Below are 24794 nucleotides of genomic sequence, written 5' to 3' on the forward strand. Positions count from 1 at the left end.
AGGGAAATATGAACGGTGCAGAGCACTATATGGGGCACAGCTATAGGGAAATATGAATGGTGCAGAGCACTATATGGGGCACAGCTATAGGGCAATAATGAACGGTGCAGAGCACTATATGGGGCACAGCTATAGGGAAATATGAATGGTGCAGAGCACTATATGGGGCACAGCTATAGGGCAATAATGAACGGTGCAGAGCACTATATGGGGCACAGCTATGGGGAAATATGAACGGTGCAGAGCACTATATGGGGCACAGCTATAGGGCAGTAATGAACGGTGCAGAGCACTATATGGGGCACAGCTATAGGGCAATAATGAACGGTGCAGAGCATTATATGGGGCACAGCTATAGGGAAATAATGAACGGTGCAGAGCACTATATGGGGCACAGCTATAGGGAAATATGAACGGTGCAGAGCACTATATGGGGCACAGCTATAGGGCAGTAATGAACGGTGCAGAGCACTATATGGGGCACAGCTATAGGGCAATAATGAACGGTGCAGAGCACTATATGGGGCACAGCTATAGGGCAATAATGAACGGTGCAGGGCACTATATGGGGCACAGCTATAGGGAAATATGAACGGTGCAGAGCACTATATGGGGCACAGCTATAGTGCAATAATGAACGGTGCAGAGCACTATATGGGGCAGAGCTGTAGGGAAATAATGAACGGTGTAGAGCACTATATGGGGCACAGCTATAGGGAAATAATGAACGGTGCAGGGCACTATATGGGGCACAGCTATAGGGAAATATGAACGGTGCAGAGCACTATATGGGGCACAGCTATAGGGCAATAATGAACGGTGCAGGGCACTATATGGGGCACAGCTATAGGGAAATAATGAACGGTGCAGGGCACTATATGGGGCAGAGCACTATATGGCACAGCTATGGGGAAATAATGAACGGTGCAGAGCACTATATGGGGCAATAATGAACAGTGCAGAGCACTATATGGCACAGCCATGGGGAAATAATGAACGGTGCAGAGCACTATATGGGGCAATAATGAACAGTGCAGAGCACTATATGGGGCAGAGCTATAGGGCAATAATGAACGGTGCAGAGCACTATATGGGGCACAGCTATAGGGCAATAATGAACGGTGCAGAGCACTATATGGGGCAGAGCTATAGGGCAATAATGAACTGTGCAGAGCACTATATGGGGCACAGCTATAGGGCAATAATGAACGGTGCAGAGCACTATATGGGGCACAGCTATAGGGCAATAATGAACGGTGCAGAGCACTATATGGGGCACAGCAATAGGGCAATAATGAACGGCGCAGAGCACTATATGGGGCAGAGCTATAGGGCAATAATGAACGGTGCAGAGCACTATATGGGGCACAGCTATAGGGCAATAATGAACGGTGCAGAGCACTATATGGGGCACAGCTATAGGGCAATAATGAACGGTGCAGAGCACTATATGGGGCACAGCAATAGGGCAATAATGAACGGCGCAGAGCACTATATGGGGCACAGCTATAGGGCAATAATGAACGGTGCAGAGCACTATATGGGGCACAGCTATAGGGAAATCTGAACGGTGCAGAGCACTATATGGGGCACAGCTATAGGGAAATATGAACGGTGCAGAGCACTATATGGGGCAGAGCACTATATGGCACAGCTATGGGGAAATAATGAACGGTGCAGAGCACTATATGGGGCAATAATGAACAGTGCAGAGCACTATATGGCACAGCCATGGGGAAATAATGAACGGTGCAGAGCACTATATGGGGCAATAATGAACAGTGCAGAGCACTATATGGCACAGCTATGGGGAAATAATGAACAGTGCAGAGCACTATATGGGGCACAGCTATAGGGCAATAATGAACGGTGCAGAGCACTATATGGGGCACAGCTATAGGGAAATATGAACGGTGCAGAGCACTATATGGGGCACAGCTATAGGGAAATATGAACGGTGCAGAGCACTATATGGGGCACAGCTATAGGGAAATATGAACGGTGCAGAGCACTATATGGGGCACAGCTATAGGGCAATAATGAATGGTGCAGAGCACTATATGGGGCACAGCTATAGGGAAATATGAACGGTGCAGAGCACTATATGGGGCACAGCTATAGGGAAATATGAACGGTGCAGAGCACTATATGGGGCACAGCTATAGGGCAATAATGAACGGTGCAGAGCACTATATGGGGCACAGCTATAGGGAAATATGAACGGTGCAGAGCACTATATGGGGCACAGCAATAGGGCAATAATGAACGGTGCAGAGCACTATATGGGGCAAAGCTATAGGGCAATAATGAATGGTGCAGAGCACTATATGGGGCAGAGCTATAGGGCAATAATGAACGGTGCAGAGCACTATATGGCACAGCCATGGGGAAATAATGAACGGTGCAGAGCACTATATGGGGCAATAATGAACAGTGCAGAGCACTATATGGCACAGCTATGGGGAAATAATGAACAGTGCAGAGCACTATATGGGGCACAGCTATAGGGCAATAATGAACGGTGCAGAGCACTATATGGGGCACAGCTATAGGGAAATATGAACGGTGCAGAGCACTATATGGGGCACAGCTATAGGGAAATATGAACGGTGCAGAGCACTATATGGGGCACAGCTATAGGGCAATAATGAATGGTGCAGAGCACTATATGGGGCACAGCTATAGGGAAATATGAACGGTGCAGAGCACTATATGGGGCACAGCTATAGGGCAATAATGAACGGTGCAGAGCACTATATGGGGCACAGCTATAGGGAAATATGAACGGTGCAGAGCACTATATGGGGCACAGCAATAGGGCAATAATGAACGGTGCAGAGCACTATATGGGGCACAGCTATAGGGCAATAATGAATGGTGCAGAGCACTATATGGGGCAGAGCTATAGGGCAATAATGAACGGTGCAGAGCACTATATGGGGCACAGCTATAGGGAAATATGAACGGTGCAGAGCACTATATGGGGCACAGCTATAGTGCAATAATGAACGGTGCAGAGCACTATATGGGGCACAGCTATAGGGAAATATGAACGGTGCAGAGCACTATATGGGGCACAGCTATAGGGCAATAATGAACGGTGCAGAGCACTATATGGGGCACAGGTATAGAGCAATAATGAACGGCGCAGAGCACTATATGGGGCACAGCTATGGGGAAATAATGAATGGTGCAGAGCACTATATGGGGCACAGCTATAGGGCAATAATGAACGGTGCAGAGCACTATATGGGGCACAGCTATAGGGAAATAATGAACGGTGCAGAGCACTATATGGGGCACAGCTATAGGGTAATCATGAACAGTGCAGAGCACTATATGGGGCACAGCTATAGGGCAATAATGAATGGTGCAGAGCACTATATGGGGCACAGCTATAGGGAAATATGAACGGTGCAGAGCACTATATGGGGCACAGCTATAGGGCAATAGTGAACGGTGCAGAGCACTATATGGGGCACAGCTATAGGGTAATAATGAACGGTGCAGAGCACTATATGGGGCACAGCTATAGGGCAATAATGAACGGTGCAGAGCACTATATGGGGCACAGCTATAGGGAAATATGAACGGTGCAGAGCACTATATGGGGCACAGCTATAGGGCAATAATGAACGGTGCAGAGCACTATATGGGGCACAGCTATAGTGCAATAATGAATGGTGCAGAGCACTATATGGGGCAGAGCTATAGGGCAATAATGAACGGTGCAGAGCACTATATGGAGCACAGCTATAGGGAAATATGAACGGTGCAGAGCACTATATGGGGCACAGCTATAGGGCAATAATGAACGGTGCAGAGCACTATATGGGGCACAGCTATAGGGCAACAATGAACGGCGCAGAGCACTATATGGGGCACAGCTATGGGGAAATAATGAATGGTGCAGAGCACTATATGGGGCAGAGCACTATATGGCACAGCTATGGGGAAATAATGAACGGTGCAGAGCACTATATGGGGCAATAATGAACAGTGCAGAGCACTATATGTCACAGCCATGGGGAAATAATGAACGGTGCAGAGCACTATATGGGGCAATAATGAACAGTGCAGGGCACTATATGGGGCACAGCTATAGGGAAATAATGAACGGTGCAGAGCACTATATGGTGCACAGCTATAGTGCAATAATGAATGGTGCAGAGCACTATATGGGGCAGAGCTATAGGGCAATAATGAACGGTGCAGAGCACTATATGGGGCAGAGCTATAGGGCAATAATGAACGGTGCAGAGCACTATATGGGGCACAGCTATAGGGAAATATGAACGGTGCAGAGCACTATATGGGGCACAGCTATAGGGCAATAATGAACGGTGCAGAGCACTCTATGGGGCACAGCTATAGGGCAATAATGAACGGCGCAGAGCACTATATGGGGCACAGCTATGGGGAAATAATGAATGGTGCAGAGCACTATATGGGGCAGAGCACTATATGGCACAGCTATGGGGAAATAATGAACAGTGCAGAGCACTATATGGGGCAATAATGAACAGTGCCGAGCACTATATGTCACAGCCATGGGGAAATAATGAACGGTGCAGAGCACTATATGGGGCAATAATGAACAGTGCAGAGCACTATATGGGGCACAGCTATAGGGCAATAATGAACGGTGCAGAGCACTATATGGGGCACAGCTATAGTGCAATAATGAACGGTGCAGAGCACTATATGGGGCAGAGCTATAGGGCAATAATGAACGGTGCAGAGCACTATATGGGGCACAGCTATAGGGAAATATGAACGGTGCAGAGCACTATATGGGGCACAGCTATGGGGAAATAATGAACGGTGCAGAGCACTCTATGGGGCAGAGCACTATATGGCACAGCTATGGGGAAATAATGAACGGTGCAGAGCACTATACGGGGCAATAATTAACAGTGCAGAGCACTATATGGCACAGCCATGGGGAAATAATGAACGGTGCAGAGCACTATATGGGGCAATAATGAACAGTGCAGAGCACTATATGGCACAGCTATGGGGAAATAATGAATGGTGCAGAGCACTATATGGCACAGCTATGGGGAAATATGAATGGCGCAGAGCACTATATGGCACAGCTATGGGGAAATAATGATCTATTTTTATTATTGAAATTCACCGGTAAATGCTGCATTTCCACCCTAGGCTTATACTCGAGTCAATAAGTTTTCCCAGTTTTTTGTGGCAAAATTAGAGGGGTCGGCTTATACTTGGGTCGGCTTATACTCGAGTATACAGTGGGGCAAAAAAGTATTTAGTCAGTCAGCAATAGTGCAAGTTCCACCACTTAAAAAGATGAGAGGCGTCTGTAATTTACATCATAGGTAGACCTCAACTATGGGAGACAAACTGAGAAAAAAAAATCCAGAAAATCACATTGTCTGTTTTTTTAACATTTTATTTGCATATTATGGTGGAAAATAAGTATTTGGTCAGAAACAAAATTTCATCTCAATACTTTGTAATATATCCTTTGTTGGCAATGACAGAGGTCAAACGTTTTCTGTAAGTCTTCACAAGGTTGCCACACACTGTTGTTGGTATGTTGGCCCATTCCTCCATGCAGATCTCCTCTAGAGCACTGATGTTTTTGGCTTTTCGCTTGGCAACACGGACTTTCAACTCCCTCCAAAGGTTTTCTATAGGGTTGAGATCTGGAGACTGGCTAGGCCACTCCAGGACCTTGAAATGCTTCTTACGAAGCCACTCCTTCGTTGCCCTGGCGGTGTGCTTTGGATCATTGTCATGTTGAAAGACCCAGCCACGTTTCATCTTCAATGCCCTTGCTGATGGAAGGAGGTTTGCACTCAAAATCTCACGATACATGGTCCCATTCATTCTTTCATGTACCCGGATCAGTCGTCCTGGCCCCTTTGTAGAGAAACAGCCCCAAAGCATGATGTTTCCACCACCATGCTTTACAGTAGGTATGGTGTTTGATGGATGCAACTCAGTATTCTTTTTCCTCCAAACACGACAAGTTGTGTTTCTACCAAACAGTTCCAGTTTGGATTCATCAGACCATAGGACATTCTCCCAAAACTCCTCTGGATCATCCAAATGCTCTCTAGCAAACTTCAGACGGGCCCGGACATGTACTGGCTTAAGCAGTGGGACACGTCTGGCACTGCAGGATCTGAGTCCATGGTGGCGTAGTGTGTTACTTATGGTAGGCCTTGTTACATTGGTCCCAGCTCTCTGCAGTTCATTCACTAGGTCCCCCCGCGTGGTTCTGGGATTTTTGCTCACCGTTCTTGTGATCATTCTGACCCCACGGGGTGAGATTTTGCGTGGAGCTCCAGATCGAGGGAGATTATCAGTGGTCTTGTATGTCTTCCATTTTCTAATTATTGCTCCCACTGTTGATTTCTTCACTCCAAGCTGGTTGGCTATTGCAGATTCAGTCTTCCCAGCCTGGTGCAGGGCTACAATTTTGTTTCTGGTGTCCTTTGACAGCTCTTTGGTCTTCACCATAGTGGAGTTTGGAGTCAGACTGTTTGAGGGTGTGGACAGGTGTCTTTTTATACTGATAACAAGTTTAAACAGGTGCCATTACTACAGGTAATGAGTGGAGGAAAGAGGAGACTCTTAAAGAAGAAGTTACAGGTCTGTGAGAGCCAGAAATCTTCATTGTTTGTTTCTGACCAAATACTTATTTTCCACCATAATATGCAAAAAAAATTATAAAAAAACAGACAATGTGATTTTCTGGATTTTTTTTTCTCAGTTTGTCTCCCATAGTTGAGGTCTACCCATGATGTAAATTACAGACACCTCTCATCTTTTTAAGTGGTGGAACTTGCACTATTGCTGACTGACTAAATACTTTTTTGCCCCACTGTATAAGGTATATGATTCCACATGTGTTAATTCATAGTTTTGATGCCTTCAGTGTGAATGTACAATTTTCATAGTCATGAAAATACAGAAAAATCTTTAAATGAGAAGGTGTGTCCAAACTTTTGGTCTGTACTGTATGTATCCCAAAATGGTATCAAGAGAAACGTCGGCTTGGCGTGCTATGGGGCTTGGAAAATGCACCATTTTTTTGTTGTTGCAAACTTTGGAATTTTTTTTCACCACTTAAATAAAAAAAGAACCTAATCATATTTGGTATCTGCAAACTCGTAATGATCTGGAGAATCAAAATGGCAGACATTTTTAGCAGTTAGTGAACATGGTAAAAAAAAATTGTGGAATTTCACTTTTTTGCAATTTCACCAGTTTTCTGATACAATTATGTTGTTCAAAAAAACAAGCCCTCACACGGCCATATTGACGGAAACATAAAAAAAAGTTATGGCTCTAGGAAGAAGGGGAGCAAGAAACGAACACGCAAAACGGAAAATCCCAAGGTTCTCTAGGGGTTATGGGGCCTTCACAAGGGAACATCACACAGGTCCTACTGCCAGGATTAGAGGATTCTGGCATAATGCACAGTAGCCGGATCCCTCCAGTCTTCATTCAAGGGTCACTAAAAGCAGGGTGTTGCATTGAGTTGGTTTAGATCAAGTGGTACAACGTTTTCTCTAAATTACCATTTCTCCCAGGATATATGGTGCTTGTGCTACTGTGAGCATCCTGCTAGGCCTAAACATGCTACCATGGCCTGCAGCATCTCCAGACTTCTTTCCCATCGAGCACATCTGGGACCTCATTGGTTTGCAAATGCAAAGGAGCTGCCAGCAGTTCATCTTGATGCTTTACATGCCCAATTGCAATCGGCGTGGCAGAACATTCCTCAGACAATCGCACATAACTTCATTGATAGCAGCCAAGGTGTCTAAGCATAGATATTTCTGCACATGGTGCTCATACGCAATACTGAATAATTCGAGATGTTTTGAAACATTTTTTTCCATCTTATATCATTTGCATATCAGTAACATGTCTATCCATTGTGTGATTCCACAAATTTTCCTTATTGTTGCCTTTCACTGATGAGGTGTGTGTATACACAGTATGTATATTGTACAGAAGGGAGAATAAGAGCGTGAGCCCTTGCTGATTTTGTAAGTTTTCCCCCTTAAAATTATAGACTGTTCATGTCTTTGTCAGTGGGCAAACTTACAAAATCAGCAGGGGATCAAATACTTATTTCCCCCAATATATATATATATATGTATATATATCGTGTATATATATATATATATATATATATATATATATATATATATATATATATATATATATATATATATATATACATACAGTGGGGGGAAAAGTATTTGATACACTGCCGATTTAGCAAGTTCTCCCACCTACAGAGAATAGAGAGGTCTGCAATTTTTATCGGAGGTACACCTCAACTGTGAGAGACAGAATCTAAACATGAAAAAACAGAAGATCACATTGTATGATTTTTACATAATTTGCATTTTATTGCATTGTGTATTATACAGTATGCTAGCATGAGCGAGGCCTTAAGAACATCCTAAAGATATAAACACTTGAATTTTTTTATTGTCCGATTAGACATCATGCCAATAGAGCACCACATATCAATACGCACACACTTATTGGAACATCACCATAACAGAGCTAAGTCTACACTGTTGTGACATTGTGGCCATGGAACACAGGAAACAGTAGAACTTAGTCTGTAGAATATATAACACAGCCTATAGACACACAAAATTGTAGCATCATTATGACAAGGCTAAGCCTATAAAGTCATCTATATTGTGGCATCAGGGTAGAGATATACCATGAAGACAGTGTGTCATCATCACAACACAGCCTCTAAATACTTGCCAAAAAATCACCACTATTTATTCTCACATATATATCGCCATCATATTCCGCATCGCTTTACATACATTACCATCACTGTCCCCATTGGGGTTCACAATCTAAATTCCCTACCAGTATGTCTTTGGAGTGTGAGAGGAAACCGGAGAACCCGGAGGAAACCCACGCAAACACGGGGAGAACATACAAACTCCTTGCAGATGTTGTCCTTGATAGGATTTGGACCCAGGACCCCAGCGCTGTAAGGCTACAGTGCTAACCACTGAGCCACAGAGTGCAGCCTGCCAATATACGCACTGTAATATCGTGACAACACAGCTTAGCTGTCAGGGAGCTCGGAGAATTAAACATATGAAAGAGTACAGACATGTAGCTATCAATACGCATTAAGGCTATTTTGATATAAAAATGATTTGTCACTCTTTCTATTTTGCAATAATCTTAATTTCGGCAATTTAATAAACATTAAGCAGTAATGAGAAATGATCTATTATTAGTCTATCAATGATGTTGCTTTATTATCAAAACTATTTTTATATTCCTTTTACAGTGAGTTCGCGGAACAGTTTGAGGTTCGCCTAGTGGGTGCGAGTGGAGGAGCAATTCTGGGTCAGCGCATTGTGTCAGTAATTACAATAGCTAAAAGTGACTCCCCCAATGGAGCTGTGAGGTTCCTCAATCAAAGCCAGATAACTCTCCCGAACCCTAATGTCACACTCACCATATCATTGATGGTGGAGAGAGTCGGCGGACATATGGGAGAAGCTCAGGTACTGTATTGAAACTGCAACGTCCTACCCATGTAACACATTTATCATTCCCTCGTAGCCAGATTTCTTTGGTAAGAAAAATCACAAATTATGGAGCACCCAATATCTGTGTCATAATTTGTAAGTTTTTTTGTTTTTCTGACACTCACTTTTTTGGTGCTTATTAGAAAAGGACAAGGCCACCAGAGGCATAATAAGTTTGATATAAATTCCTTGTCCCAAGCCACACTATAGCCATATACTGTATATGCCAATTTCTGAATTCTAATTGGTCTTTTCTTCTGCCAAAATAATGTTGCTCTCTTTCAAAAATGCAAATAACTTCTTCAGAAAGGAAGAGGACTTGAATTTAAGTGCCACCTTTTAGGGGTAGAACTTCTAAAAATCAATATTGATCCTTTAATGAGCCTTGCTACATGACATAGGGTAAGAAGCCAAATCAGACACTCCATTTACAGATAGGTGTTTTGAGGTGTTTAGTAGGAGGTCTGATTTTGCTTGCTGAGAGGAATCTGACAACGAGTCTCTCCTTGTGGAGATTGCCAAATCGGAATAAGGAGACTTACAGGCCATGTATTGCTCCTCTAGAAATTTAAATCTAGAAACAGGCTTTTCAAATAGGAAGTATACAACAACTCTAATGCCATCTATTGGAGGTAACATAGTAACATAGTAACATAGTTAGTAAGGCCAAAAAAAGACATTTGTCCATCCAGTTCAGCCTATATTCCATCATAATAAATCCCCAGATCTACGTCCTTCTACAGAACCTAATAATTGTATGATACAATATTGTTCTGCTCCAGGAAGACATCCAGGCCTCTCTTGAACCCCTCGACTGAGTTCGCCATCACCACCTCCTCAGGCAAGCAATTCCAGATTCTCACTGCCCTAACAGTAAAGAATCCTCTTCTATGTTGGTGGAAAAACCTTCTCTCCTCCAGACGCAAAGAATGCCCCCTTGTGCCCGTCACCTTCCTTGGTATAAACAGATCCTCAGCGAGATATTTGTATTGTCCCCTTATATACTTATACATGGTTATTAGATCGCCCCTCAGTCGTCTTTTTTCTAGACTAAATAATCCTAATTTCGCTAATCTATCTGGGTATTGTAGTTCTCCCATCCCCTTTATTAATTTTGTTGCCCTCCTTTGTACTCTCTCTAGTTCCATTATATCCTTCCTGAGCACCGGTGCCCAAAACTGGACACAGTACTCCATGTGCGGTCTAACTAGGGATTTGTACAGAGGCAGTATAATGCTCTCATCATGTGTATCCAGACCTCTTTTAATGCACCCCATGATCCTGTTTGCCTTGGCAGCTGCTGCCTGGCACTGGCTGCTCCAGGTAAGTTTATCATTAACTAGGATCCCCAAGTCCTTCTCCCTGTCAGATTTACCCAGTGGTTTCCCGTTCAGTGTGTAATGGTGATATTGATTCCCTCTTCCCATGTGTATAACCTTACATTTATCATTGTTAAACCTCATCTGCCACCTTTCAGCCCAAGTTTCCAACTTATCCAGATCCATCTGTAGCAGAATACTATCTTCTCTTGTATTAACTGCTTTACATAGTTTTGTATCATCTGCAAATATCGATATTTTACTGTGTAAACCTTCTACCAGATCATTAATGAATATGTTGAAGAGAACAGGTCCCAATACTGACCCCTGCGGTACCCCACTGGTCACAGCGACCCAGTTAGAGACTATACCATTTATAACCACCCTCTGCTTTCTATCACTAAGCCAGTTACTAACCCATTTACACACATTTTCCCCCAGACCAAGCATTCTCATTTTGTGTACCAACCTCTTGTGCGGCACGGTATCAAACGCTTTGGAAAAATCGAGATATACCACGTCCAATGACTCACCGTGGTCCAGCCTATAGCTTACCTCTTCATAAAAACTGATTAGATTGGTTTGACAGGAGCGATTTCTCATAAACCCATGCTGATATGGAGTTAAACAGTTATTCTCATTGAGATAATCCAGAATAACATCCCTCAGAAACCCTTCAAATATTTTACCAACAATAGAGGTTAGACTTACTGGCCTATAATTTCCAGGTTCACTTTTAGAGCCCTTTTTGAATATTGGCACCACATTTGCTATGCGCCAGTCCTGCGGAACAGACCCTGTCGCTATAGAGTCACTAAAAATAAGAAATAATGGTTTATCTATTACATTACTTAGTTCTCTTAGTACTCGTGGGTGTATGCCATCCGGACCCGGAGATTTATCTATTTTAATCTTATTTAGCCGGTTTCGCACCTCTTCTTGGGTTAGATTGGTGACCCTTAATATAGGGTTTTCATTGTTTCTTGGGATTTCACCTAGCATTTCATTTTCCACCGTGAATACCGTGGAGAAGAAGGTGTTTAATATGTTAGCTTTTTCCTCGTCATCTACAACCATTCTTTCCTCACTATTTTTTAAGGGGCCTACATTTTCAGTTTTTATTCTTTTACTATTGATATAGTTGAAGAACAGTTTGGGATTAGTTTTACTCTCCTTAGCAATGTGCTTCTCTGTTTCCTTTTTGGCAGCTTTAATTAGTTTTTTAGATAAAGTATTTTTCTCCCTATAGTTTTTTAGAGCTTCAATGGTGCCATCCTGCTTTAGTAGTGCAAATGCTTTCTTTTTACTGTTAATTGCCTGTCTTACTTCTTTGTTTAGCCACATTGGGTTTTTCCTATTTCTAGTCCTTTTATTCCCACAAGGTATAAACCGCTTACACTGCCTATTTAGGATGTTCTTAAACATTTCCCATTTATTATCTGTATTCTTATTTCTGAGGATATTGTCCCAGTCTACCAGATTAAGGGCATCTCTAAGCTGGTCAAACTTTGCCTTCCTAAAGTTCAGTGTTTTTGTGACTCCCTGACAAGTCCCCCTAGTGAAAGACAGGTGAAACTGCACAATATTGTGGTCGCTATTTCCTAGATGCCCGACCACCTGCAGATTTGTTATTCTGTCAGGTCTATTAGATAGTATTAGGTCTAAAAGTGCTGCTCCTCTGGTTGGATTCTGCACCAATTGTGAAAGATAATTTTTCTTGGTTATTAGCAGAAACCTGTTGCCTTTATGGGTTTCACAGGTTTCTGTTTCCCAGTTAATATCCGGGTAGTTAAAGTCCCCCATAACCAGGACCTCATTATGGGTTGCAGCTTCATCTATCTGCTTTAGAAGTAGACTTTCCATGCTTTCTGTTATATTTGGGGGTTTGTAACAGACCCCAATGAGAATTTTGTTACCATTTTTCCCTCCATGAATTTCAACCCATATGGACTCGACATCCTCATTCCCTTCGCTAATATCCTCCCTTAAAGTGGACTTTAGACAAGACTTTACATAGAGACAAACCCCTCCTCCTCTCCGATTTTTACGATCCTTTCTAAACAGACTGTAACCCTGTAAGTTAACTGCCCAGTCATAGCTTTCATCTAACCATGTCTCGGTTATTCCCACTATGTCAAAGTTACCTGTAGATATTTCTGCTTCTAGTTCTTCCATCTTGTTTGTCAGGCTTCTGGCGTTTGCGAGCATGCAGTTTAGAGGATTTTGTTTTGTTCCAATCTCCTCACTGTGGATTGTTTTAGAAATGTTCTTACCTCCCTTCAGAGTATGTTTTCCTGGGTCGTCTTTGTTCGAGTCTAATGTTTTTCTTCCCGTCCCCTCTTCTTCTAGTTTAACGCCCTCCTGATGAGTGTAGCGAGTCTTCTGGCGAATGTGTGTTTCCCAGGTTTGTTGAGGTGTAGTCCGTCTCTGGCGAGGAGTCCATCATACCAGTAATTCACACCGTGGTCCAGGAATCCAAATCCTTGTTGTCTGCACCATCGTCTTAGCCAGTTGTTTGCATCAAGGATCCTGTTCCATCTCCTGGTGCCATGCCCGTCTACTGGAAGGATAGAAGAAAAAACTACCTGTGCATCCAGTTCCTTTACTTTCTTCCCCAACTCTTCAAAGTCCTTGCAGATTGTCGGTAGGTCCTTCCTTGCCGTGTCATTGGTGCCAACATGTATCAGAAGAAATGGGTGGACGTCCTTGGAGCTGAAGAGCTTTGGTATCCTATCGGTCACATCCTTGATCATCGCACCTGGAAGGCAGCATACTTCTCTTGCAGTTATGTCCGGTCTGCAGATGGCTGCTTCTGTGCCTCTCAGTAGTGAGTCTCCCACCACCACCACTCTTCGTTGCTTCTTGGCTGTACTTTTTGCTGTCACTTGTTGCTGTGTGCCCTTTTCTTTTTTGCTTGCTGGTATTGCTTCATTCTTAGGTGTGCCATCTTCATCCTCTACAAAGATTTGATATCGGTTCTTTAGTTGTGTGGTTGGTGATTTCTCCATGGTCTTCTTGCTTCTTTTGGTCACATGCTTCCACTCATCTGCTTTTGGAGGTTCTCTGACACTTTTTTCACCTTCTGTGACCAGTAGAGATGCTTCTGTTCTGTCTAGAAAGTCTTCATTCTCTTTGATGAGTTTCAAAGTTGCTATTCTTTCTTCCAGACCCCGCACCTTTTCTTCTAAAAGGGCCACTAGTCTACACTTCTGACAGGTGAAATTGGATTCTTCTTCTGGTCGATCCGTGAACATGTAGCACATGCTGCAGCTCACCATGTAGGTTGTCACATCTGCCATGTTGCTCCTAGATCCTGCTGACTTGCTGTGTGTTTTCCTTCTTGTGTAATCTACTCAGCCAAGCTCTCTTGCAATAATGTCCTACAGGCAAAAATTTGGTGATGCTTTCGAAGCAGCTGGTCCCGGCTGTACCCAACGATCTTCTAGCTTAGGGAGACTTCGCTTCTCCCAGAAGGCACCTGGAATATGCAAATTAGCCTCCTGAAGCTTGAATCCCTGGTTTGGTGATGCTTTTGAAGCAGCTGGTCCCGGCTGTACCCAACGATCTTCTAGCTTAGGGAGACTTCGCTTCTCCCAGAAGGCACCTGGAATATGCAAATTAGCCTCCTGAAGCTTGAATCCCTGGTTTGGTGATGCTTTCGAAGCAGCTGGTCCCGGCTGTACCCAACGATCTTCTAGCTTAGGGAGACTTCGCTTCTCCCAGAAGGCACCTGGAATATGCAAATTAGCCTCCTGAAGCTTGAATCCCTGGTTTGGTGATGCTTTCGAAGCAGCTGGTCCCGGCTGTACCCAACGATCTTCTAGCTTAGAGAGACTTCGCTTCTCCCAGAAGGCACCTGGAATATGCAAATTAGCCTCCTGAAGCTTGAATCCCTGGTTTGGTGATGCTTTCGAAGCAGCTGGTCCCGGCTGTACCCAACGATCTTCTAGCTTAGGGAGACTTCGCTTCTCCCAGAAGGCACCTGGAATATGCAAATTAGCCTCCTGAAGCTTGAATCCCTGGTTTGGTGATGCTTTCGAAGCAGCTGGTCCCGGCTGTACCCAACGATCTTCTAGCTTAGGGAGACTTCGCTTCTCCCAGAAGGCACCTGGAATATGCAAATTAGCCTCCTGAAGCTTGAATCCCTGGTTTGGTGATGCTTTCGAAGCAGCTGGTCCCGGCTGTACCCAACGATCTTCTAGCTTAGGGAGACTTCGCTTCTCCCAGAAGGCACCTGGAATATGCAAATTAGCCTCCTGAAGCTTGAATCCCTGGTAGCAATCATAAAAGTCCATATCGACCCTTTGATGAACCCTGCCACATTATCTACTATATAATTGTCTAAGGGTCACTTCCGTCTGTCCTTCTGTCTGTCTGTCACAGATATTCATTGGTCGCGGCCTCTGTCTGTCATGGAAATCCAAGTCGCTGATTGGTTGCGGCAAAACAGCCACGACCAATCAGCGACGGGCACAGTCCGGAAGAAAATGGCCGCTCCTTACTCCCCTGCAGTCAGTGCCCGGCGCCTGCATACTCCCCTCCAGTCACCGATCACACAGGGTTAATGCCGGCGGTAACAGACCGCGTTATGCCACGGGAAACGCACTACGTAACTGCTGCTATTAACCCTGTGTGTCCCCAACTTTTTACTATTGATGCTGCTTATGCGGCATCAATAGTAAAAAAATGTAATGTTAAAAATAATAAAAAAACAAAAAAACCTCTTATTCTCACCCTCCGTAGTCCGCCGAGCCGCACACGCCTACCGCCATTTTCCGTTCCCGGCGATGCATTGCGAAATTACCCAGAAGACTTAGCGGTCTTGCGAGACCACTATGTCATCTGGGTAATTTTGCAATGCATCCTGTGAACGGAAGATGGTGGCAGCTGTACGCCTATCGCCGGAGCTTTGCTGGATCCCAGGGGTGAGTATATAACTATTTTTTATTTAAATTATTTTTTAAACAGGGATATGGTGCCTACACTGCTGTATACTATGTGGGCTGAGTTAGATACCGCGTGGTTTGCTATATACTACATAGGCATTGTTATATACTATGTGGGCAGTGTTATATACTACGTGGCTGTGCTATATACTACGTGGGCTATGTTCTATACTGCGTGCTATATACTACGTGGCCACTGTTATATACTGCATGGGTAGTGTTATATACTACGTGGCTGCTATATACTGCGTGGGCAGTGTTATATACTACGTGGCTGCTATATACTGCGTGGGCTGTGCTATATATTACGTGGCCAGTGTTATATACTGTGTGGCCACTGTTATATATTGCATGGCCTGTATTAACGCATTGGGTATTCTACAATATGTATGTATATAGCAGCCACATAGTATATAGCACAGGCCACGTAGTATTTGTCTGCTATATACTACATGGCTCCTATATACTACGTGGCCTGTGCTATATACTATGTGGCTGCTATATACATACATACATACATGCATATTCTAGAATACCCGATGCGTTAGAATCGGGCCACCATCTAGTTTAGGATAAGGAACAAAATCAAACACTCTATTTGCAGTTGGAGTGCCTGTTTGGCTTCTAATCCTAATTCAGAGTATGATGATCTCTCATCCCCCACACAGTATAATGGCCCACACAGCCCCCCAGAGAGCATCATGTCCCATACATACTCTCACAGTATCATGGACCTCACATTCCACCTTACAGAATCATGTCCCTCACAATTCCGACGCAGTATGATGCCCTCTTTTGCCGGCCAGAATATGTGATGGCCCCCACAAACTATGATTGTTTTTACAGCCCCACCAACATCATCATGTACCCTACAGCCGGCAGCGCAATATAATGTCCCTAACAGCCCCCCATACAGTATGATGCCCCCCAGTCTCCAAAAAGTATGATGCCCCCACACAGTATCATGATATATGCAGCCCCCTAAATGGTATCATGTCTCCCACAGCTCTTAAGTACTGACTTAGACTTAAGACTCACCTAGCTGCACTCACCCCATGTATTGCAGCCTGCTTCCTGCTGCACAATTCTATTCATCATTATCTACATACTGAGAATGAAGATACTGTTGAACCTGTGATGGTGGGGAGGCTGGGCCTCAAAGTGGCAGTGTGGTCTACCGCTTTGGATGATATGCCCCCTGGATTGTACAGGGGATGTCAGTCATGCCCAGAGGGTATGGTTTGAGGATACAAGGCATGATTTTTTTTTTTTTGTTTAAATAGTTTTTTATTGAAAGCAAAGATGCACAATACAATTTATGCACTGTCCAGTATTTTACAAAAATTTTAACATTTTCCAAACCCCCAACAATCCCAACCACACCCAAACCTCCCCCTCCCCTGACAGCTCCTTCCCAGTTATACTTTTGTTACCAGTATTGATGGTTCCTTGAGCCATTTGACTCACTTATGTTCGCTTGTTCCTCTAGCACTCTCTTCCTTTCAGAGGCTCTCACTCTCCCATTTCCCATATCTACTCATCCCAGCTCGAGCCACGGAGACCACATTTTGTCAAACGTTTCTATTTTCCCACGTCTTTTATAGACCCCCTTTTCCAGATTGAGACCATGTTTAACATAATTCAGGAATTCACCCCTTGTAGGCGGTTCCTCCTTGATCCAGTTCCTTGCTATTACCTTCCTTGCCATGTATAATAGCCTAGCTATTGCTATCTTCCAGATGTTATCCACTCTAATTTCCTCTACATATCCTAGTATACACACTATCGGATCTCTCGGCACTCTGCATTTATACGCCCCTTCCACACGGCTCATTACCACCAACCAGAAAGCAACCAGTCTTGGACATGTCCACATCATGTGGTATATTCCTGCATTCCCAGTCTTACATCTCGGGCATTCAGAGTCAGCACGCAACCCCGCTCTGCACAACACTTCCGGTGATTTATAGACTCTGTGCAAGATGTACAGCTGCGATAGTCTATACGGCTCGCTCAGCGACACTCGTGGAACCGACTCCAACACCGACTCCCAGGTTTCATCCTCCATTGGGCCTAAATCTCTTTCCCATTTCGCTCTCGCTTTTAAAGGGAAGTCTAGCAAATATGCATGTAGAAGGTCCTTATAAAGGGTGGTAATGACTCCCCTTGTGGACCCTTCCCCACACACGTATTCCAGAACTATGTCCTCTTGGATCTCAACACCACCGCCCCTGTTTTGAGCTTTAAAAGCATGTTTCATCTGAGCATATTGATACTCCCCAGTCGGTCTCAGTCCAAACTCCCCTTGCAGCTGCGAAAAGGACTTTAATCCTCGTTGTTGAACTATCTGAGCCACCAAGTGGATTCCTTTGGCCCTCCACTCCGCCAGCACTCCAAGGGCCGCAAACTCAACCAAATTATTATTAAACCATATCGGTGTAAATTTAGTCAGCCCCGTAACCCCCCGAATCTGTCGCAGTCTGGTCCATAATTTATATATCAAAAACATAGTTGGGTATAATTTCCCCAATACTCCCAAGGAACCATCCTCCAGACACTGCGCTACCGGTCGTCGGTCTGTCACCCTCTCCATCAAGTGCTGTACCGCGCTGGTAGACGCTCCCCGCGCCCAGCCCTTCAAATGCTGGCTCTGGGCTGCAAGAAAATATAACTCAGGATTGGGTAAAGCCAATCCTCCATCTTCCTTGGGTCGCTGAAGCGTCTCCAGGCGAATACGTGGGTACCGCCTCCCCCATATCAGACTTCTAAATAGAGCATTAATCTGCCGGAATTTCCCACGTGGAATCCAAACTGGCGCGTTATGTAGGACGTAGAGTAATTTGGGCATCAGAACCATTTTAATTAGATTAACCCTCCCCACCACCGATAAGTGCAATTTATTCCATGCATCCACTTTTGCTTTAAGGGCGCCCACGAGAGGTGTCAAATTCCTATACAGAAACTCTGTAACTGGCATCGAGATCCATATTCCCAGGTATCTGAAAAGGGATACTACCCTAAGCCGCCCCTCTCCCAATGGCTCACTTCTGCTCTCCTCCACCCCATCCACCTCAAAGAGGACCGATTTATCCCAGTTTATCCTCAATCCCGATAAGTCTCCAAATTTCCCAACGATCTCGATAGCCCCATTCAAGGCCTCATCCGGGTCCGCTAGGAACAGTAGGATGTCGTCTGCATATAACGCAATCTTCTCCTCAACACTCCCATAACTGAACCCAGGGACTTCATCCGACTGTCGGATCTTGGCGGCCAATGGCTCCACAGCTAAGGCAAACAGAAGGGGCGACAGTGGGCAACCCTGCCTCGTACCTCTGGCCAGCTTTATAGGCTGAGAAAGCTCCCCATTCACTCTAATTCTAGCTGTTGGTAGTGAGTATAACAGTTGAGTCCACGCCACAAATTGCGGGCCAATACCCATACATTTCAACACCCGCCAGAGATATCCCCACTCCACACTGTCAAACGCCTTATGGGCATCCAAGGATGCAATAACCCTTCGGCCACAATTGTCAGACTATACAAGGCATGATTAATCTGGGTGGAGCAAGTTCCCACCAATGTACCATCAATCCTACCTTAACTGAGATTGTAAGGTTAATGTAAATCACATCCCGTGGATGTGATTAGAGGACATGAGGAGTACACGTCTGAGGAAAGCATCACCCTGCCTGGCTAATCCTGACTTAACTACATAAAACGAGCTGCCATTTTTGAAAGACAGTAATGTTAGTGTGGCACAAAAAAAAGCCTTAGAAAAAAAAATTGACATATATAATGTTATTATGGCAGTTTATGACTGATAGAGGACCTTTCTAGTTTCCTTAAAAGTCAAGGTTCCTGTTTACATACCACAAGATATCATTGGTGGGTGTCAGTAATTTAACTTCCATCAAAAACATGTTTATTTGGAGATCTTTGCATCATAGAGTTATAGGAGATATTATTATTATTATGCTTTGCTTATATGGCACTGTCATATTCCGCAGCACTTTGCAGACATTATCATCGCTGTCCCCAATGGGGCTCACAATCTAAATTCCCTATCAGGGAATCTTTGGAGCGTGGGAGGAAGCCCACGCAAACACGGGGAGAACATACAAACTCCTTGCAGATGTTGTCCTTCGTGAGATTTGAACCCAGGACCTTTCGCTGCAATGCTGCGGTGCTAACCACTGAGCCACCGTGCTGCCCCAATATTAAACTTTAATTTACATATAATGACATAATATGACATGGCAAATCACAGCAGTTGAAAAACTCAGATCTACTTAACTCCTTTACCTCCCAAGGCTGTTTGCACCTTCGTGACCAGGCCAAATGTTACAATTCTGACCCGTGTCAATTTATGTGGTAACTAGCTGAAGAGCCCGGCGTTGCCTGGGCATAGTAAATATCTGTGGTTAGTTATAGCACCTCACTTCTCTTATTTTCCCATCACGCCTCTCATTTTCCCAATCACATCTTTCATTTTCCCCCTCACATCTCTCATTTTCTCCCTCACACCTCTCATTTTCTCCCTCACTCCTCTCATTCCCCCCTAACACTTGTCATTGCGACCTCACATCTGTCATTTTCCGATCACTCCACTATTTTCCCTCACTCCTCTCATTTTGCACTCACACCTTTTCATTTTCACCTCACACCCCTCATTTTCACCTCACACCTCTCATTTTCTCCTCAGTATATACATGTTTGTCATCGCCCTTATATATAGTATACACCTGTATGTCATCTCCTGTATATAGCATATACCTGTATGTCATCTCCCCTGTATATAGTATATACCTGCTGTGTGTCATCTCCCCTGTATATAGTATATACCTGTATGTCATCTCCTCCTATATATAGTATATACCTGTATGTCATCTCCTTCTATATATAGTATATACCTGTATGTCATCTCCTCCTGTATATAGTATATACCTGTATGTCATCTCCTCCTGTATATAGTATGTACCTGTATGCCATCTCCTCCTCTATATAGTATATACCTGTGTGTCATCTCTCCTGTATATAGTATATATCTGTGTGTCATCCTCCCTGTATATAGTATATACCTGTGTGTCATCTCCTCCTGTATTAGACCTCGTTCACACGTTATTTGCTCAGTATTTTTACCTCAGTATTTGTAAGCTAAATTGGCAGCCTGATAAATCCCCAGCCAACAGGAAGCCCTCCCCCTGGCAGTATATATTAGCTCACACATACACATAATAGACAGATCATGTGACTGACAGCTGCCGTATTTCCTATATGGTACATTTGTTGCCCTTGTAGTTTGTCTGCTTATTAATCAGTTTTTTTTAAGGATAATACCAGACTTGTGTGTGTTTTAGGGCGAGTTTCGTTTGTCAAGTTGTGTGTGTTGAGTAGCGTGTGGCGACATGCATTTAGCGACTTTTGTGAGATGAGTTTTGTGTGGCGACATGCGTGTACCAACTTTTTGTGTGTCGCATTGCATGTGACAGGTTAGTGTAGCAAGTTGTGTGCAGCAAGTTTTGCGCATGGCGAGTTTTATGTGTGGTGCCTTTTGAGTATGTGCAAGTTTTGTGTGAGGCAACTTTTGCATGTGTTGCAACTTTTGTGCATGTGGCAATTTTTCCGCGTGTGCAAGTTTTGCGTGTGGCGAGTTTTCCATGAGGTGCGTTTTGCACTTGTGGCGAGTATTTCGTGAGCCTAGTTTTTGCATGTGGTGAGTTTTGCGCGTGGCGAGTTTTGAGCGGCGACTTTTGTGTTTCGACTTTTATGTGGTGAGGTTGATGTATGTGTGGTGAAATGTGTGTTGAGGGTGATATGTGTTCAAGCACGTGGTAGTGTGTGGTGCATTTTGTGTGTGTGTTCATCTCCCCGTGTGTGGTGAGTATCCCATGTCGGGGCCCCACCTTAGCAACTGTACGGTATATACTCTTTGGCGCCATCGCTCTCACTCTTTAAGTCCCCCTTGTTCACATCTGGCAGCTGTCAATTTGCCTCCAACACTTTTCCTTTCACTTTTTCCCCATTGTGTAGATAGGGGCAAAATTGTTTGGTGAATTGGAACTCGCGGGGTTAAAATTTCACCTCACAACATAGCCTATGACGCTCTCGGGGTCCAGACGTGTGACTGTGCAAAATTTTGTGGCTGTAGCTGCGACGGTGCAGATGCCAATCCCGGACATACATACATACATACATACACACACACACATTCAGCTTTATATATTAGATAACTCTGAAACGCTTCAACGGATCTCACTGATTCTTAGATTGTTTTTTTCATGACATATTGTACTTCATTATAGTAGGGGAAGAGCCTTCGGCACAACAAGTAGTATTGAAGAAAATAATGTGTATTTATTTATATACAGTCATGGCCAAAAGTATTCACACCCCTGCAATTCTGTCAGATAATACTCATTTTCTTCCTGAAAATTATTGCAAACACAAATTATTTGGTATTATTATCTTCATTTAATTTGTCTTAAATTAAAAAACACAAAAGAGAATGAAGCAAAAAGCAAAACATTGATCATTTTACACAAAACTCTAAAAATGGGCCAGACAAAAGTATTGGCACCCTCAGCTTAATACTTGGTTGCACAACCTTTAGCCAAAATAACTGCAACCAACCACTTCCGGTAACCATCAATGAGTTTCTTACAATGCTCTGCTGGAATTTTAGACCATTCTTCTTTGGCAAACTGCTCCAGGTCCCTGATATTTGAAGGGTGCCTTCTCCAAACTGTCATTTTTAGAGCTTTCCACAGGTGTTCTATGGGATTCAGGTCTGGACTCATTGCTGGCCACCTTAGAAGTCTCCAATGCTTTCTCTCAAACCATTTTCTAGTGCTTTTTGAAGTGTGTTTTGGGTCATTGTCCTGCTGGAAGACCCATGACCTCTATAGGAGACCCAGCTTTCTCACACTGGGCCCTACATTATGCTGCAAAATTTGTTGGCAGTCTTCAGACTTCATAATTCCATGCACACGGTCAAGCAGTCCAGTGCCAGATGAAGCAAAGCAACCCCAAAACATCAGGGAACCTCCGCCATGTTTGACTGTAGGGACCGTGTTCTTTTCTTTGAATGCCTCTTTTTTTCTCCTGTAAACTCTATGTTGATGCCTTTGCCCAAAAAGCTCTACTTTTGTCTCATCTGACCAGAGAACATTCTTCCAAAAAACGTTTTAGGCCTTTTCAGGTAAGTTTTGGCAAACTCCAGCCTGGCTTTTTTATGTCCCTTGGTAAGAAGTGGGGTCTTCCTGAGTCTCCTACCTTACAGTCCCTTTTCATTCAGATGCCGACGGATAATACGGGTTGACACTGTTGTACCCTTGGACTGCAGGGCAGCTTGAACTTCTTTGGATGTTAGTCAGGGTTCTTTATTCAACATCCGCACAATCTTGCGTTGAAATCTCTTGTCAATTTTTCTTTTCCGTCCACATCTAGGGAGGTTAGCCACAGTGCCATGGGCTTTAAACTTCTTGATGACACTGCGCACGGTAGACACAGGAACATTCAGGACTTTGGAGATGGACTTGTAGCCTTAAGATTGCTCATGCTTCCTCACAATTTGGTTTCTCAAGTCCTCAGACAGTTCTTTGGTCTTCTTTCTTTTCTCCATGCTCAATGTGGTACACACAAGGACACAGGACAGCGGTTGAGTCAACTTTAATCCATGTCAACTGGCTGCAAGTGTGATTTAGTTATTCCCAACACCTGTTAGATGCCACAGGTAAGTTACAGGTGCTGTTAATTACACAAATTAGAGAAGCATCACATGATTTTTCGAACAGTGTGAATACTTTTGTCCACCCCCTTTTTTATATTTGGTGTGGAATTATATCCAATTTGGCTCTAGGACAATTCTTTTTGTGTTTTTTCACTTAAGACAAATTAAATGAAGATAATAATACCGAATAATTTGTGTTTGCAATCATTTTCAGGAAGAAACTGAGTATTATCTGGCAGAATTGCAGGGGTGTGAATACTTTTGGCCATGACTGTACTAGATGGTGGCCTGATTCTAATGCATCGGGTATTCTAATTATAAGTTTTCAGAAGAATGCAATTTACACACAGGATTCGGCCGGCCGGCCACGACCAATTAGCGAAGCGTGGTTCAAATTCCGCGCCAATTCGCGGCCGGACTGCGCCTGTCACTGATTGTTTGCGGCCGGGCGCCACGTAGTATATAGCACAGACACGTAGTATATTGCCCAGCCACATAGTATATTGCCCAGCCAGATAGTATATTGCTCAGCCACGTAGTATATTGCACAGACACGTAGTATATTGCCCAGCTACATAGTATATTGCCCAGCCAGGTAGTATATTGCTCAGCTTTGTAGTATATAGCACAGCCACGTAGTATATAGCACAGACACATAGTATATTGCACAGCCACGTAGTATATAGCACAGCCACGTAATGTATAGCACAGAGACGTAGTATATAACACAGCCCATGCAGTATATAACACAGGCCACGTAGTATAGAACACACCGATGTAGTATATTGCCCAGCCACGTAGTATATAGCACAGCCCACATAGTATACAGCACAGAGATGTAGTATATAGCACAGCTCATGCAGTATCTAACACAGCCCACTTAGTATATAGCAATGTGGGCACCATTTCCCTGTTAAAAAAAGAATTAAAATAAAAATAGTTATGTAATCACCTTCCGTCAGCCCCCCAGATCCAGCCCAAGCATTTACCGATGCTCCTCGCGGTGCCCCGGTCCCAAGAGTGCATTGCGGTCTCGCGAGATGATGACGTAGTGGTCTCGCGAGATCGCTACGTCATCATCTTGCGAGACCGCAATGCATGGACCGGTCACCAGAACGTCGCAAGGAGCGGGAAAGGCGCCGGAAGGTGAGTATATAATCATTTTTTAATTTTTTAAATTATTTTTAACATTAGATCTTTTTACTATTGATGCTGCATAGGCAGCATCAATAGT

At 43.9% G+C, this 24794-nt stretch overlaps 1 protein-coding gene across 1 annotated transcript in view; it reads left to right on the forward strand.

Annotated features, from left to right (window-relative positions):
- ADGRV1 (adhesion G protein-coupled receptor V1) overlaps positions 1 to 24794 on the forward strand; it is a 753646-nt gene that overhangs the window by 371224 nt on the left and 357628 nt on the right. The window contains exon 67 of the mRNA XM_069745343.1: positions 9323 to 9542. Coding sequence (XP_069601444.1) covers positions 9323 to 9542 — 220 coding nt within the window. The remainder of the gene's footprint in view (positions 1 to 9322; positions 9543 to 24794) is intronic.

The sequence above is a fragment of the Ranitomeya imitator genome, chromosome 1 (genome assembly GCF_032444005.1).
Source record: "Ranitomeya imitator isolate aRanImi1 chromosome 1, aRanImi1.pri, whole genome shotgun sequence".
In the NCBI taxonomy this organism is placed as follows: domain Eukaryota; kingdom Metazoa; phylum Chordata; class Amphibia; order Anura; family Dendrobatidae; genus Ranitomeya; species Ranitomeya imitator.